Source organism: Globicephala melas, chromosome 9 (assembly GCF_963455315.2).
Source record: "Globicephala melas chromosome 9, mGloMel1.2, whole genome shotgun sequence".
NCBI lineage: Eukaryota > Metazoa > Chordata > Mammalia > Artiodactyla > Delphinidae > Globicephala > Globicephala melas.
In genome coordinates, this window is record NC_083322.1 from 36494626 (window position 1) to 36509769 (window position 15144).

Here is a 15144-nt window from a genome sequence, read left to right on the forward strand (position 1 = left end):
TCATACCAACCTCTAAATTCCTTGAAAGTAGTGGCTTAAATCAACCACCTGTTCTGTCATATTTTTCTTTCTGTTCCATCAGTGTTTGGTACCTAGAAGTCACTCAAACATTTGTAGAATGTATGCAGCCAATGAAATTGCTTCTGAAGGGAAGAGGATGTGAGAAATGGATGTGCAGACACCAGTTACTAACACAACAATTCAATCTTTTACCCACATCCACATACTTATGTCAGCCTTTTCCCTCAGAGGAATAAACAATGAATGTCTCTCATTTCTTTTCTTTTTCTTTTTTTTAGCTTTTTAAAAAACAAAATGGGAATTCCCTGGTGGTCCAGTGGTTAGGACTCTGAACTTCCACTGCCGGGGCCCTGGGTTCAATCCCTGGTCGGGGAACTAAGATCATGCAACCCGCGCAGCGTGGGCAAAAAAGAAAAAACAAATCTTATTGTTGGCCTCAATGGGAAAGCATATAGCTAAGATGGCTAAGGTTGTGGGTTAGAGCCCTTAAGGAGCTGATTAGTTTTACCTTGACCTTGCTTCACTTTCTAGTTTGGTGTAAAAGACAATAGGCAAAAGTGTGTGTGTGTGTGTGTGTGTGTGTGTGTGTGTGTGTGTGTGTGTGTGTGTGTGTGTGTGTGTGTGTGTCTGTGTGTGTGTGTGTGTGTGTGTGTGTGTGTGTGTGTGTGTGTAGATCATTATGAATTTATCACCATTAATTGACCAAAAAACCCAATCCAAAGTATAAGAGGTAGGTACTACTATTATTTCAATTGTAAAAACTGAGGAAAAATTGAAGGAAACTGATGCAGAAAGCTCCAGCTATGTGACCCTGGGAAAATTACTGAACTTCTCTGTGCTGTAGTTGCCTAATCTATAAATGAGGATAATGACAAAACCTGTGTCATAAGGCTGTGGTTAAGAGTAAAAGACTTAATTTAAATACCAAAGACAGTACCTGGCACATATCAGGTACTCAAATGCTCCTAGTTAAAACCAAACCAAAAACTTCTAACGATATTACCCTAAAATGATTTAATTTTCATTTTATATGTTACTGAAGCCTTTACATTCTCTTGAAGCACTTCTCTCAAGTCATGATTCATCCCACATGAAATCTGGGCACTCTGTGGGCAGTACAATCTAGCACACTCATCTAGAGACAGCTGGTCCCAACGGATAATTTCAGTTTTCACAGTCACACTACTTGATGCCCAGGGAATGAAGTATCAAACTTTTCTAAAAGTGACAGCAGAATTTGAGTGAGCAGTTTCTTTGAAGTCTCCTCTAAAAGATAAACACCTCCAGCTATACACAATGTTCTGCTAGCCCCAAGCTCTTGACTATTAGTTTAAAAGAGCCCCAGAAGTGCTATTAAATTGCTTCCACAGCTTTCGGCAGTAGCTCAATATTTCTTAGAGTTAACACTGAAGTCCACCCCCTGTAGGATTGGGCTGGGCCCTGAAGCAGCGTTTGCTCTAGGAATTAACGACTGAGTGATTTCAAGAGAAGACTGAAAGACTCAAAGGGTGCCTTTGCCTGTAGCTAGTTGTAAAACATGTGTAGCAAACCATGGCGACCTCTCAGAGCCAATCTTCAGACACCCTTATTCCACTTGTTTCTCAAGGGGAATTTTCTTTTAATATGCTAAGGATTAGTTAGAACAGGCAAAAATTCTATCCTAAAGCAGAGATTTCCAATATAATCCAGAATATGCTTGTTTCTGTCCAATACATAAAATGGCTCATTATTATCAATTATGCTTTTCGTGGCCAATGGGTTCGGATTAAAATTCAAATTTCAGAGCAAAAAACAATTTCCATTTGCTTTAGAAAAGTGTCAGAACCAGAATTCCCCATCTTTTTTTTGAGCCTTAATTTTAAAAAAATATTTAAAATTTAATTTATTTTTTTACACTGCAGGTTCTTATTGGTTATCCATTTTATACACATCAGTGTATACATGTCAATCCCAATTGCCCAATTCATCACACCCCCACCCCCCAGCCACTTTCCTCCCTTGGTGTCCATACGTATGTTCTCTACATCTGTGTCTCTATTTCTGCCCTGCAAACTGGTTCATCTGTACCATTTTTCTATATTCCACATATATGCATTAATATACAATATTTGTTTTTCTCTTTCTGACTTCCTTTCCTCTGTATGACACTCTCTAGGTCCATCCATGTCTCAACAAATGACCCAATTTCGTTCTGTTTTATGGCTGAGTAATATTCCATTGTATGTATGTACCACATCTTCTTTATCCATTCGTCTGTCGATGGGCATTTAGGTTGCTTCCATGACCTGGCTATTGTAAATAGTGCTGCAATGAACATTGGGATGTAGGTGTCTTTTTGAATTATGGTTTTCTCTGGGTATATGCCCAGTAGTGGGATTGCTGGTTCATATGGTAACTCCATTTTTAGTTTTTTAAGGAACCTCCATACTGTTCTCCATAGTGGCTGTATCAATTTACATTCCCACCAACAGTGCAAGAGGGTTCCCTTTTCTCCACACTCTCTCCAGCATTTGTCGTTTGAAGATTTTCTGATGATGCCCATTCTAACTGGTGGGAGGTGATACCTCATTGTGGTTTTGATTTGCATTTCTCTAATAATTAGTGATGGTGAGCAGCTTTTCATGTGCTTCTTGGCCATCTATATGTGTTCTTTGGAGAAATGTCTATTTAGGTCTTCTATCCATTTTTGGACTGGGGTGTTTGTTTTATTAATATTGAGCTGCATGAGCTGTTTATATATATTGGAGATTAATCCTTTGTCCAGTGATTCGTTTGCAAATATTTTCTCCCATTCTGAGGGTTGTCTTTACATCTTGTTTATGGTTTCCTTTGCTGTGCAAAAGCTCTGAAGTTTCATTAGGTCCGATTTGTTTATTTTTGTTTTTATTTCCATTACTCTATGAGGTGGATCAAAAAAGATCTTGCTGTGATTTATGTCAGAGTGTTCTTCCTATGTTTTCCTCTAAGAGTTTTATAGTGTCCGGTCTTACATTTAGGTCCCTAATCCATTTTGAGTTTATTTTTGTGTATGCTATTAGGGAGTGTCCTAATTTCATTCTTTTACATGTAGCTGTCCAGTTTTCCCAGCACCACTTATTGAAGAGACTGTCTTTTCTCCATTGGATATCCTTGCCTCCTTTGTCATAGATTAATTGACCATAGGTGTGAGGCTTTATCTCTGGGCTTTCTATCCCGTTCCATTGATCTATGTTTCTGTTTTTGTGCCAGTACCATATTGTCTTGATTACTGTAGCTTTGTAGTATAGTCTGAAGTGAGAGAGTCTGATTCCTCCAGCTCTGTTTTTTTCCCTCAAGACTGCTTTGGCTATTTGGGGTCCTTTGTGTCTCCATACAAATTTTAAGATTTTTTGTTCTGGTTCCGTAAAAAATGCCATTTGTAATTAGATAGGGATTGCATTGAATCTGTAGATTGCTTTGGGAAGTACAGTCATTTTCAGAATATTGATTCTTCCAATCCAAGAACATGGTATATCTCTCCACCTGTTGGTATCCTCTTTAATTTCTTTCACCAGTGTCTTATAAGTTTCTGCATACAGGTCTTTTGTCTCCCTAGGTAGGTTTATTCCTAGGTATTTTATTCTTTTTGTTGCAATGGTAAATGGGAGTGTTTCCTTAATTTCTCTTTCAGATTTTTCATCATTAGTGTATATGAATGCAAGAGATTTCTGTGCATTAATTTTGTATCCTGCAACTTTACCAAATTCATTGATTGGCTCTAGTAGTTTTCTGGTGGCATGTTTAGGAATCTCTATGTATAGTATCATGTCATCTGCAAACAGTGACAGTTTTACTTCTTCTTTTCCAATTTGTATTCCTTTTATTCTTTTTCTTCTTTGATTGCCATAGCTAGGACTTCCAAAACTATGTTGAATAATAGTGGCGAGAGTGGACATCCTTGTCTCGTTCCTGATCTTAGAGGAAATGCTTTCACTTTTTCACCATTGAGAATGATGTTTGCTGTGGGTTTGTCGTATATGGCCTTTATTATGTTGAGGTAGGTTCCCTCTATGCCCACTTTCTGGAGAGTTTTTATCATAAATGGGTGTTGAATTTTGTCAAAAGCTTCTTCTGCATCTATTGAGATGATCATATGTTTTTTTGATCATATGATTTTTATTCATCATTTTGTTAATATGGTGTATCACACTAATTGATTTGCGTATATTGAAGAATCCTTGCATCCCTGGGATAAATCCCACTTGATCATGGTGTATGATCCTTTCAATGTGTTGTTGGATTCTGTGTGCTAGTATTTTGTTGAGGATTTTTGCATCTATATTCATCAGTGATATTGGTCTGTAATTTTCTTTTTTTGTAGTTTCTTTGTCGGGTTTTGGTATCAGGGTGATGGTGGCCTCACAGAACGAGTTTGGGAGTGTTCCTTCCTCTGCAATTTTTTTGGAAGAGTTTGAGAAGGATGGGTGTTAGCTCTTCTCTAAGTGTTTGATAGAATTCATCTGCAAAGCCATCTGGTCTGGACTTTTGTTTGTTGGAAGATTTTTAATCACAGTTTCAATTTCATTACTTATGACTGGTCTGTTCATATTTTCTATTTCTTCCTGGTTCAGTCTTGGAAGGTTATATCTTTCTAGGAATTTGTCCATTTCTTCCAGGTTGTCCATTTTATTGGCATAGAGTTGCTTGTAGTAGTCTCTTAGGATGCTTTGTATTTCTGAGGTGTCTGTTGTAATTTCTTTTTCATTTCTAATTTTATCGATTTGAGTCCTCTCCCTCTTTTTCTTGATCAGTGTGGCTAATGGTTGATCAATTTTGTTTATCTTCTCAAAGATCCAGCTTTCAGTTTTATTGATCTTTGCTACTGTTTTCTTTGTTTCTATTTCATTTATTTCTGCTCTGATCTTTATGATTTCTTTCCTTCTGCTAACTTTGGTTTTTGTTCTTCTTCCTCAAGTTCCTTTAGGTGTAAGGTTAGACTGTTTATTTGAGATTTTTCTTGTTTCTTGAGGTAGGCTTGTATAGCTATAAACTTCTTTCTTAGAACTGCTTTTGCTGCATCCCATAGGTTTTGGATCATTTGTCTCTAGGTATTTTTTGATTTCCTCTTTGATTTCTTCAGTGATCTCTTGGTTATTTAGTAACATATTGTTTAGCCTCCATGTGTCTGTGTTTTTTACGTTTTTTTCCCTGTTCTAATCTCATAGCATTGTGGTCCAAAACGATGCTTGATAGGATTTAATTTTCTTAAATTTACTGAGGCTTGATTTGTAACCCAAGATGTGATCTATCCTGCAGAATGTTCCGTGCGCACTTGAGAAGAAAGTGTAATCTGCTGTTTTTGGATGGAATGTCCTATAAATATCAATTAAATTTATCTGGTCTGTTGTGTCATTTAAAGCTTCTGTTTCCTTATTTATTTTCATTTTGGATGATCTGTCCATTGGTGTAAGTGACGTGTTAAAGTTCCCCACTATTATTGTGTTACTGTCGATATCCTCTTTTATAGCTGTTAGCAGTTGCCTTATGTATTGAGGTGCTCCTATGTTGGGTGCATATATATTTATAATTGTTATGTCTTCTTCCTGGATTGATCCCTTGATCATTATGTAGTGTCCTTCCTTGTCTCTAACATTAACACTCTTTATTTTAAAGTCTATTTTATCTGATATGAGTACTGCTACTCCAGCTTTCTTCTGATTTCCATTTGCACGGAATATCTTTTTCCATCTCCTCACTTTCAGTCTGTATGTGCCCTTAGGTCTGAAGTGGGTCTCTTGTAGACAGCATATAGATGGGTCTTGTTTTTGTATCCATTCAGCAAGCCTCTGTCTTTTGGTTGGAGCATTTAATCAATTTATGTTTTTTTTTTTGTTTTTTGTTTTGCGGTATGTAGGCCTCTCACTGTTATGGCCTCTCCCGTTGAGGAGCTCAGGCTCTGGACGCGCAGGCTCAGCGGCCGTGGCTCACGGGCCTAGCTGCTCCGTGGCATGTGGGATCTTCCCGGACCAGGGCACGAATCCGTGTCCCCTGCATTGGCAGGCGGACTCTCAACCACTGCGCCACCAGGGAAGCCCTAATCCATTCATGTTTAAGCTAATTATCGATATGTATGTTCCTATGACCATTTTCTTAATTGTTTTGGGTTCGTTTTTGTAGGTCCTTTTCTTCTCTTGTGTTTCCCACTCAGAGAAGTTCCTTTAGTATTTGTGGTAGAGCTGGTTTGGTGGGGCTGAATTCTCTTAGCTTTTGCTTGTCTGTAACGCTGTTGATTTCTCCATCAAATCTGAATAAGATCCTTGCTGGGTAGAGTAATCTTGGTTGTAGGTTCTTCCCTTTCATCACTTTAAGTATATCATGCCACTCCCTTCTGGCCTGTAGAGTTTCTGCTGAGAAATCAGCTGTTAACCTTATGCTAGCTCCCTTGTATGTTATCTGTCATTTTTACCTTGCTGCTTTCAATAATTTTTCTTTGTGTTTAATTTTTGCCAATTTGATTACTATGTGTCTCGGTGTGTTTCTCCTTGGGTTTATCCTGTATGGGACTTGCTGCACTTCCTGGACTTGGCTGGCTATTTCCTTTCCCATGTTAGGGAAGTTTTCAACAATAATCTCTTCAAATTTTTTCTGTGGTCCTTTCTGTCTGTCTTCTCCTTCTGGGACCCCTATAATGCGAACGCTGTTGCGTTTAACGTTGTCTCAGAGGCCTCTTAGGCTGTCTTCATTTCTTTTCATTCTTTTTTCTGTATTCTGTTCTGCAGCAGTGAATTCCACCATTCTGTCTTCCAGGTCAGTTATCCTTTATTCTTCCTCAGTTATTCTGCTATTGATTCCTTCTAGTGTAGTTTTCATTTCAGTTATTGTATTGTTCATCTCTGTTTGTTTGTTCTTTAATTCTTCTAGGTCTTTGTTAAACATTTCTTGCATCTTCTCAATATTTGCCTCCATTCTTTTTCCAAGGTCCTGGATCATCTTCACTATCATTATTCTGAATTCTTTTTCTGGAAAGTTGCCTATCTCCACTTCATTTAGTTGTTTTTCTGGGGTTTTATCTTGTTCCTTCATCTGGTACAGAGCCCTCTGCCTTTTCATCTTGCCTATCTTTCTGTGAATGTGGTTTTTGTTCCACAGGCTGCAGGATTGTTGTTCTTCTTGCCTTTGTCGTGTGCCCTCTGGCGGATGAGGCTATCTAAGAGGCTTGTACAAGTTTCCTGATGCGAGGGACTGGTGATGGGTAGAGCTGACCGTTGCTCTGGTCAGCAGAGCTGAGTAAAACTTTAATCCGCTTGACTGGTGATGGCTGGGGCCGGGTTCCCTCCCTGTTGGTTGTTTGGCTTGAGGCAACCCACCACTGGAGCCTACCTGGGCTCTTTGGTGGGGCTAATGGCAGACTCTGGGAGGGCTCACACTCAGAACTTCTGCTGCTAGTGTCCTTGTTCCCACAGTGAGCCACAGCCACCCCCCGCCTCTGCTGGAGACGCTCCAACCCTAGCAGGTTGGTCTGGTTCAGTCTCCTATGGGGTCACTGCTGCTTCCCCTGGGTCCCGATGTGCACACTACTTTGTGTGTGCCCTCCAAGAGTGGAGTCTCTGTTTCCCCCAGTCCTGTCGAAGTCCTGCAATCAAATCTCACTGGACTTCAAAGTCTGATTCTCTAGGAATTCCTCCTTCCGTTGCCGGACTCCCAGTTGGGAAGCCTGACGTGGGGCTCAGAACCTTCACTCCAGTGGGTGGACTTCTGTGGTATAGTGTTCTCCAGTCTGTGAGTCACCCACCCAGCAGTTATGGGATTTGATTTTATTGTGATTGTGCCCCTCGTACCATCTCATTGTGGCTTCTCTTTTGTCTTTGGATGTAGGGTATCTTTTTTGGTGAGTTCCAGTGTCTTCCCATCAATGACTGTCCATCAGCTAGTTTTGATTCTGGTGTTCTTACGAGAGGGAGTGAGAGCACATCCCTCTACTCCGCCATCTTGGTTCAGGGCCGATCTTTATTTCAATTCTACTGGAGAACTACTTAACTCCCTCTGTTTTCATGAGTAGTTTTGTTAGGGAACCACTGACTGAAACTGCCCACACTGGATAGGCACGATAACCACTTGCATGACTTATTGTACAATAGGAGATCCTGGTAAGGAACATGGAACTAACAAAGTACCACCAATTGGAAGAATCTGAGAAAGGTCAAAAGGAGAGAGGAGATGCCAGTCCATATGTCCTACCAACCTCCCAGAATCATTCTTGCTGGAATCCATCTTGGCTGAGAGATGTGCACGCCACCAGGAAGAACCATGAGTCAGAATGATTGGCTAGAGACAACCTGGAAACTACCACATCACCATAAAACCTGAGACTGTGAGCCACGTGGCAGAGTACTCCTCCTGGGTTCCCTCTGCTGCTCTCCACCCAGGTGCCTCTTCCCACTAAAGTCTCTTGCTTTGTCAGCACGTGTGTCTCCTTGGACAATACATTTCTGAGTGTTAGATAAGAGCCCACTCTCGGCCCTGGAAGGGGTGTCCCTTCCTGCAACAGTTTCCGTCCTTTGTTATGTATACCTAAAAAAATCAGCAGACTGGGGGCACTCTCCAGTCATTGTGTTAATCAAAATTCCCTTCTCAAATTTCCAAATGCCCCTGTAGAGATGGACATTTGTCTCCAACTGAATACGTCTTCTTAAATAAAAGTGACTGTAATCTATAGAGGCCAGCAAATGGTACTGAGGTTTCTGGGCTAGGAGAGCTTTGAAAGTATTTAAAATCTTTGACATGGTATCCCCATTAGTCCATCCTACTAGTCCAAAAAATGAAAGTCCTCTTGCTGAGTGAAATCACTTGGTTTCTCTAAAATTTCCATTAGAAATAAGCTGGCCCAAGAGAATGACAGAGACAAATTTTTATTATTTATTTATTTATTTGATGGGAAACGGGAAGATATTTTAATGGGGGAAAAAGGAATAAGTGAAGAGACTGTCTGTAAACATTTATCTAGCATAGCATCTAGCACATCCAGAAGTCAACAACGTTTTCTGAGTAGAGTACAGAAGTCCCTGTACTCATGGTAATGGACAATCAATGGGGGCAATGCATGGCTATCCAGATATGTATGGTTATTTATTTATTTATTTTATCAAGATCACTATGAGTTGTAGAGACATGACCTTTTTACTATATAAACATCTGGCAAATCAAAGACAAATCAAATCAACTTACGCTTTGTAAACTAACCATTTTAAAGATAATCATTGCTTGAAAGAATCCCTCAATTACATTTTGATGTTTGTAGATATGCAATCAAATTGTAACTTATGAAGAGAAAAGAAAGCCTTACCAAATAATTGATGACATAAAATCGGTCATATTCTCTGTTCTTAGGATTGATCCTACGATGCTGTTTTTTCCTCATGTGATCTTTAAGTGTATTTTTGTCCCTGAAGGTCTTTTCACAGTACAAGCACTGCAAGCTACAAGAAAGACACAAATGTTGAGATTAAATAAGTCTCTGAAATAGTTGTTGCATAGCCCTTTATTATTATTATTATTGGGTCTTATAATTTATTCATTTTAGGACTCACAGAATCTTCAAATGGCATATGATACCCTTCTGGAATCCCTTTCATTTTATTCATTTGGCTTTAGAGGATGCATGCTGTGGTTTATTTTGTAGTCGGCTAACTTGGCCAACTTGGCTATTTAGTTAAAACTGTGATATAGATAGTAATTATCCAAAAATGATTTTGGTGCTTTACTAATCGAATTACCTATTCTAAAAATGAAAATGTAGGTATGTTCTTCAAATAAATATATGATAACTAGCTTTGGTTGCCTCCATTGAGTATAACAATTAGTCCATGGTTTGATATATCCTGTGACCTAACTTGCAGGTCTGATTCCTAGCGCCAGCTGTGGGACGTGGTCAAGTTACTTGACGCCTCTGATACCGCTCATTTTCTGCTAACCTGATGATAAAACATACATTTTAGAGAATTTTTACGATAATGTATACATATATGTGCACATAAGTTCATAATCATGATAACAATTCACACAAAATATAAATGTATGTATACATGTTTAATTTATTGATATATATACGAATAAAATACCTAGCACATTCATAGCATACAGTAAGTGCTATTTTTACTATCTTATCATTCGCATGTATCTTCTGCTAGAATATTTCCACTGACTGGGAATTCATTACCTAATGAGGCAGTAATGACCAGTTTTGAACAGATTACTAACAAAATGTCTTTCTCATACTAAGCTTGACAGTTGATACTGCCTGGATTACCCAACAGCCATTAGAGTTCTACTTTCTGGAGTAACACAGAATAAGTATACATGAAAACTTATTCAAAAACCAAAACTCTGATGTTTTGGTTTGTTTGGCCTCACTGTGTGTTGGGCACTGAACTTGGGTTCGACAACAAAATGACTGAAATCAGTTGTTGTTTCTATTCTGAATTCTTTTTCATCTTTACTAAACACCCTTTCAATTATTTCTTATGCCACAGAAGTAACTATATTCTTTTATAGTAAACAATTTATGGGCAATAAGTTGATTAGGGATATCATTACTGCTAATCTTGCTAGAAAGCACACCTGGTATTATTTTATAAATGAATGGTCATTCAATAAAAGAGTAAAGAGACTTGTTTTAATGTACTATTGATACCAGAATTTGAATTCAGAACTTTTTATAATGGGTATTTCTTTCTCAATGTTATTGCTCCAAATGTTGTGGTCTGAGAGACCACATTCATTAGTATTATATTAAATGAATAAAACTAGGTTTTGAGAGTAAAATCTTGGGCCCTTTCCTAGAAAGAAAAGAGGATAGATTTTTGAAAGCCATTTTGGTGATGTAGAGAATTTCCTTCCCTATTTCTACAAGCTAAACTCTAGATACTCACGGTTGCCAGAATATGACCTTGAGAAAAGTGGAGTGTTATGATATATAAATGTGAATAAATACTAAAAGGTAAAAGAATGCAATTAGTATGTTATGTTTCACATAAAACTGAATAACATCTAGCAATGTGACAATATATTTACTTTACTAAATGTGTAGAAAAATTATAGAGAAAAGTAAAGAAATTATGAATCTGAAATGAAGAATAGTGGTTTCTGGGGGAGATACTAATGAGGAAGGGCACACAGCGAGATTCAAAGGAAATAATAACATTCTCTTTCTTAGGCTGGTTAAGTGTATTTTTCATATCCTATATAATAACATACCTTATAATGGCATATACATTGTTTGGTATATATGACATTTATATTTTAAAACTACTAAAAGGCAATATGATCTACAAAAAATAAGGATTGTCATACAAAATGTGAACTCCTCCAACACGAGAAATGAGAAAATTCCATTTCTTGAGTTACTTCTGACTATTAAATTAATTTTTAAAAATTCAAAACAGAATCCAAGATTGAGACAGCTTCAGGTCGTGTTTCATAAAAAAGTACTTACTTGTCAAGCTTTTTCTGTAATGTACACAGAAATTCATTGCAGTTTACAATGTTGTCTGGCAACCCAATGTTGAAAGTGTGTTCTCTGGCCATATGGTTCAAAAGGACAGATCTAGGAAGAAATTTGAGCAATTTGCATTATTTACAACTTATCTAGGAACAAATCAGGTCATGAGTAGTGTTTGTATAATGATAACAACACTAATTAGAAGTACAAGCAAAGGTTAATAAACACTGAAACACACATTTGGGCTATGAAAGAGTGACATGTTATAAAAAAAAGTATGCACATAAGCACTATCATATGAAAAGAAAGTCAACAGAAACTGTTGCTGAGGAAGCCCAAATATTGGACTTGTCAGACAAAGACTTTAAATCAGACAATAAGAATATGTGTAAAGAATTAAGGAAAACCATGTCTAAAGAATCAAAAAAAGGTATGAGAATAATATCTTATAAAAAAGAGGATACTAATAAAAAAACAGAAATTAAAAAAAAACATACAAATCTGGAGATGAAATGTACAGTAACTGAAATGAAAAATTCACTAGAAGGTCTCAAAAGAAAAACTGAACTGGCAGAACAAAGAACCAATGAACTTGAGGATAAATTTAGATTTTCTAGTCTGTGGAACAGAAGAAAAAAGAATGAAGAAAAATAAATTGAGCCTCAGACACCATCCCATCTACCAACATCTGTATAATAGGATTCCCAAAAGGCAAAGAAAGATAGGGGAAGAAAGAATATTTGAAGAAATAATGGCCAAAAACTTCCCAAATTTGATGGAAAACATTAATCCAAACAGAAGAAGCCCAATAAACTTCAAGTATAATAAATCAGAGAGACCCATACCAAGAAAAAATATGAAGATGAAATCAAGACAGGTCCCAGATAACAAAACCTGAGAAAATTCACTGCTAACAGACCTGCCCAACAAGAAACTAAAAGAAGTCCTTTGGGCTAAAATGAAAGGATGCTAGATAGTAACTCAAACATACATAAAGAAGTAAAAAGCTCCAGTAAATGTAATTACACAGTCAAATATAAAAGGCAGTATTAAATGAATTATTGTTTACAAATCTTTTCTTCCCATATCTGATGTAAAAATAACTGCATGAAGTAACGATTTTAAAGACATGTTAATGAGCTTATAATGTATAAAGATGTAGTTTGTATGAATAGCACAAAGGAGTGGGGAAAGAGCTAGCTACGTTGGAGCAAAGTTTTTGTGTACTGTTGAAATTACGTTGGTATTAATCTGAACTCAATTGTTTTAAGTTAAAATGTTAGGGGCTTCCCTGGTGGCACAGTGGTTGGGAGTCCGCCTGCCAATGCAGGGGACGTGGGTTTGGGCCCTGGTCTGGGAGAATCCCACATGCCATGGAGCAGCTAGGTCCGTGAGCCACAACTGCTGAGCCTGCGTTCTAGAGCTTGCGAGCCACAACTACTGAGCCCTTGTGCCACAGCTACTGAGGCTGCATGCCTAGAGCCCGTGCTCCACAACAAGAGGCCACCGCAATAAGAGGCCTGCATATCACAATGAAGAGTAGCCCCCGCTCGCTGCAACTAGAGAAAGCCCATGCGCAGCAACGAAGGCCCAGTGCAGCCAAAAATAAATAAATTTATAAAAAAATAAATAAAATGTTAATTGTAATCTCCAGTGAATTGTAGTGGATAGTGAATGGGCCACTAACAAAATAACTCAAAAAATATAGTAAAAGAAACAAAGGAATAAAAATGGTACACTAGAAAATATCTATTTAACAAAAAAGAAGGCAGTAATGGAGGGGAGAAATAAAAAAAAGAAACTTAAAACATAAAACAAACAGCAAACTGGTCTAAGTAATCCCATCTCATCAGTAATTACATTAAACATAAATTAGACACTCCAACCAAAAAGCAGAGATTAGCAGAATGGATTAAAAAACATGATCCAACTATATGCTGTTTACAGGAGACACATTTTAGATTAAGATTGAAAGAAATAGCTTCATATATTCCAGAGTCAAAAGTGTATAGGAGAGGGGAGATAGATGTAGGATAGCAAGAAAGTACTTATTTTTCTATCCTTATCATTAACCCATGTCCTTTGTCTTTCTATTCTTTTTATGTCCCTAGGCTGGGAGGACACAAATATAATCCCTAAGTATTGCTAATAACGTACATAGCTGGAATCAGGTTATATCTTTAATCTTTTATTATAAACTGACCTTTTCATAAACAAGAACTGCAGAAGGGGACACTTTATAAAAATGAGATGCTGCTTATCTTTGTCATTGGTTAATTTCTTAAAAATTTCGTTTATTAGAGAACAATGACATAGTCAATCAAAACTACTGAGGAGTTCACTTAATTCCCATGTCACCCCAGTCAACAGAGAATACAGATACAGGTAGAAAATAACAGGAAGATTATATTAGGAATTATAGGAGCACCAATATTCAGTAAGTTGAAATACCAATATTATCATAATTTCATATCATATGGACATATACTTCAAATCACATCAGTCCCTACATTTATCATAAAAACTTAAGCTTTATATAAATATAAAATATTTTTATAAAATAAACTTTATATAAATATAAAAATATTTATAGCTTTTTAATACTAGAGATTCCTAATAATAATCACACGTCTCCTCACTAGGTTAATAATAGTTTTAACATAAAATCAGAAACAATATGCTAAAAAGAAGTAGCAGTGCTTGGTAAACTTTTTGATAGTGAGGTGGTCCTCACTGCCATCCTCATAAAGCCCTTTGAAACTGACAGGGTTAGAGGATAATTAGTGACCTTGGCACAGATTTTTCTCCATGCTAACTGATTCTATATGAGAATCAAATCTTCATCACTGGTGTTTTCAACATTGATGCTTCATCCAAACCCTTTTCTAAATTCAAACAAATAGCTACCCTCTCCTCTTCAATGTTTTTCAGACAACGATGTCAGTTTGTGCTAGGCTTTTCTTTTTTTTTTTAGAAACTAAAGACTGCTTTCATTCAAGTGGGTGGGAGAATGATATTTTTCTGATTGTCCATTGTATGCTGTCACTGAAACTATTCCCATTTCCTAGAGGTTACAACTTCATGACTTATATTTAAGTGAATGTACATTTGTAAATATTACTGTTGCATAAAAAGAAATTTGTCTGATCTTTGTCCCTGGTTCCAGGCACTGAGCTTCAAAAATCCTTGGAATTTCTCTATGATCAGATTACCTTTGCTAATAAAGTGACTTGTGGTAGGCCCCTAGAAAGCTTCAGGATGGGGATTGGTTACCAGAAAGACTAACAATGTGATCAAAGGGTTGGGACTTAGAGCCACCCTGACCTCCAGAAAGGAGAGAGGGGCCGGAGATTAAGTTCAATAATTAAATCAATCATGCTTACATAATGAAGCATGTAAAAATTCTAGATACCAAAACTCAGTGAAGATTCTTGGTTGGTAAATACACTGATGTGCCAGGAAGATGATATATCCTGATTCTTTAAGGAGAAGGCATAGAAGCTCTGTGTTCAAGACCCATCCAGACCCTGCTCTGTGTCTCTTCATTTAACTGTTCCTCATCTGTATCCTTTATGATAAACACTTTCCTGAGTTTTGTGAGCCATTCTAGTGAATTAATGAACCTATGCAAATTATTGGTGGGTAGCCATGAATTCGTAGCCAGTTGG

General features: G+C 37.4%; 1 protein-coding gene across 3 annotated transcripts in view; it reads right to left on the reverse strand.

Moving 5' to 3' along the window:
• Positions 1-15144, reverse strand: part of ZNF277 (zinc finger protein 277) — a 115875-nt gene that overhangs the window by 10067 nt on the left and 90664 nt on the right. For all 3 annotated transcript variants that reach the window (XM_030857586.3, XM_030857581.3, XM_060305396.2), the window contains 2 exons: positions 11471-11581; positions 9323-9455 (listed from right to left, as the gene is read on the reverse strand). In XM_030857586.3, the coding sequence (XP_030713446.1) occupies positions 9323-9455; positions 11471-11581 (244 nt within the window). The remainder of the gene's footprint in view (positions 1-9322; positions 9456-11470; positions 11582-15144) is intronic.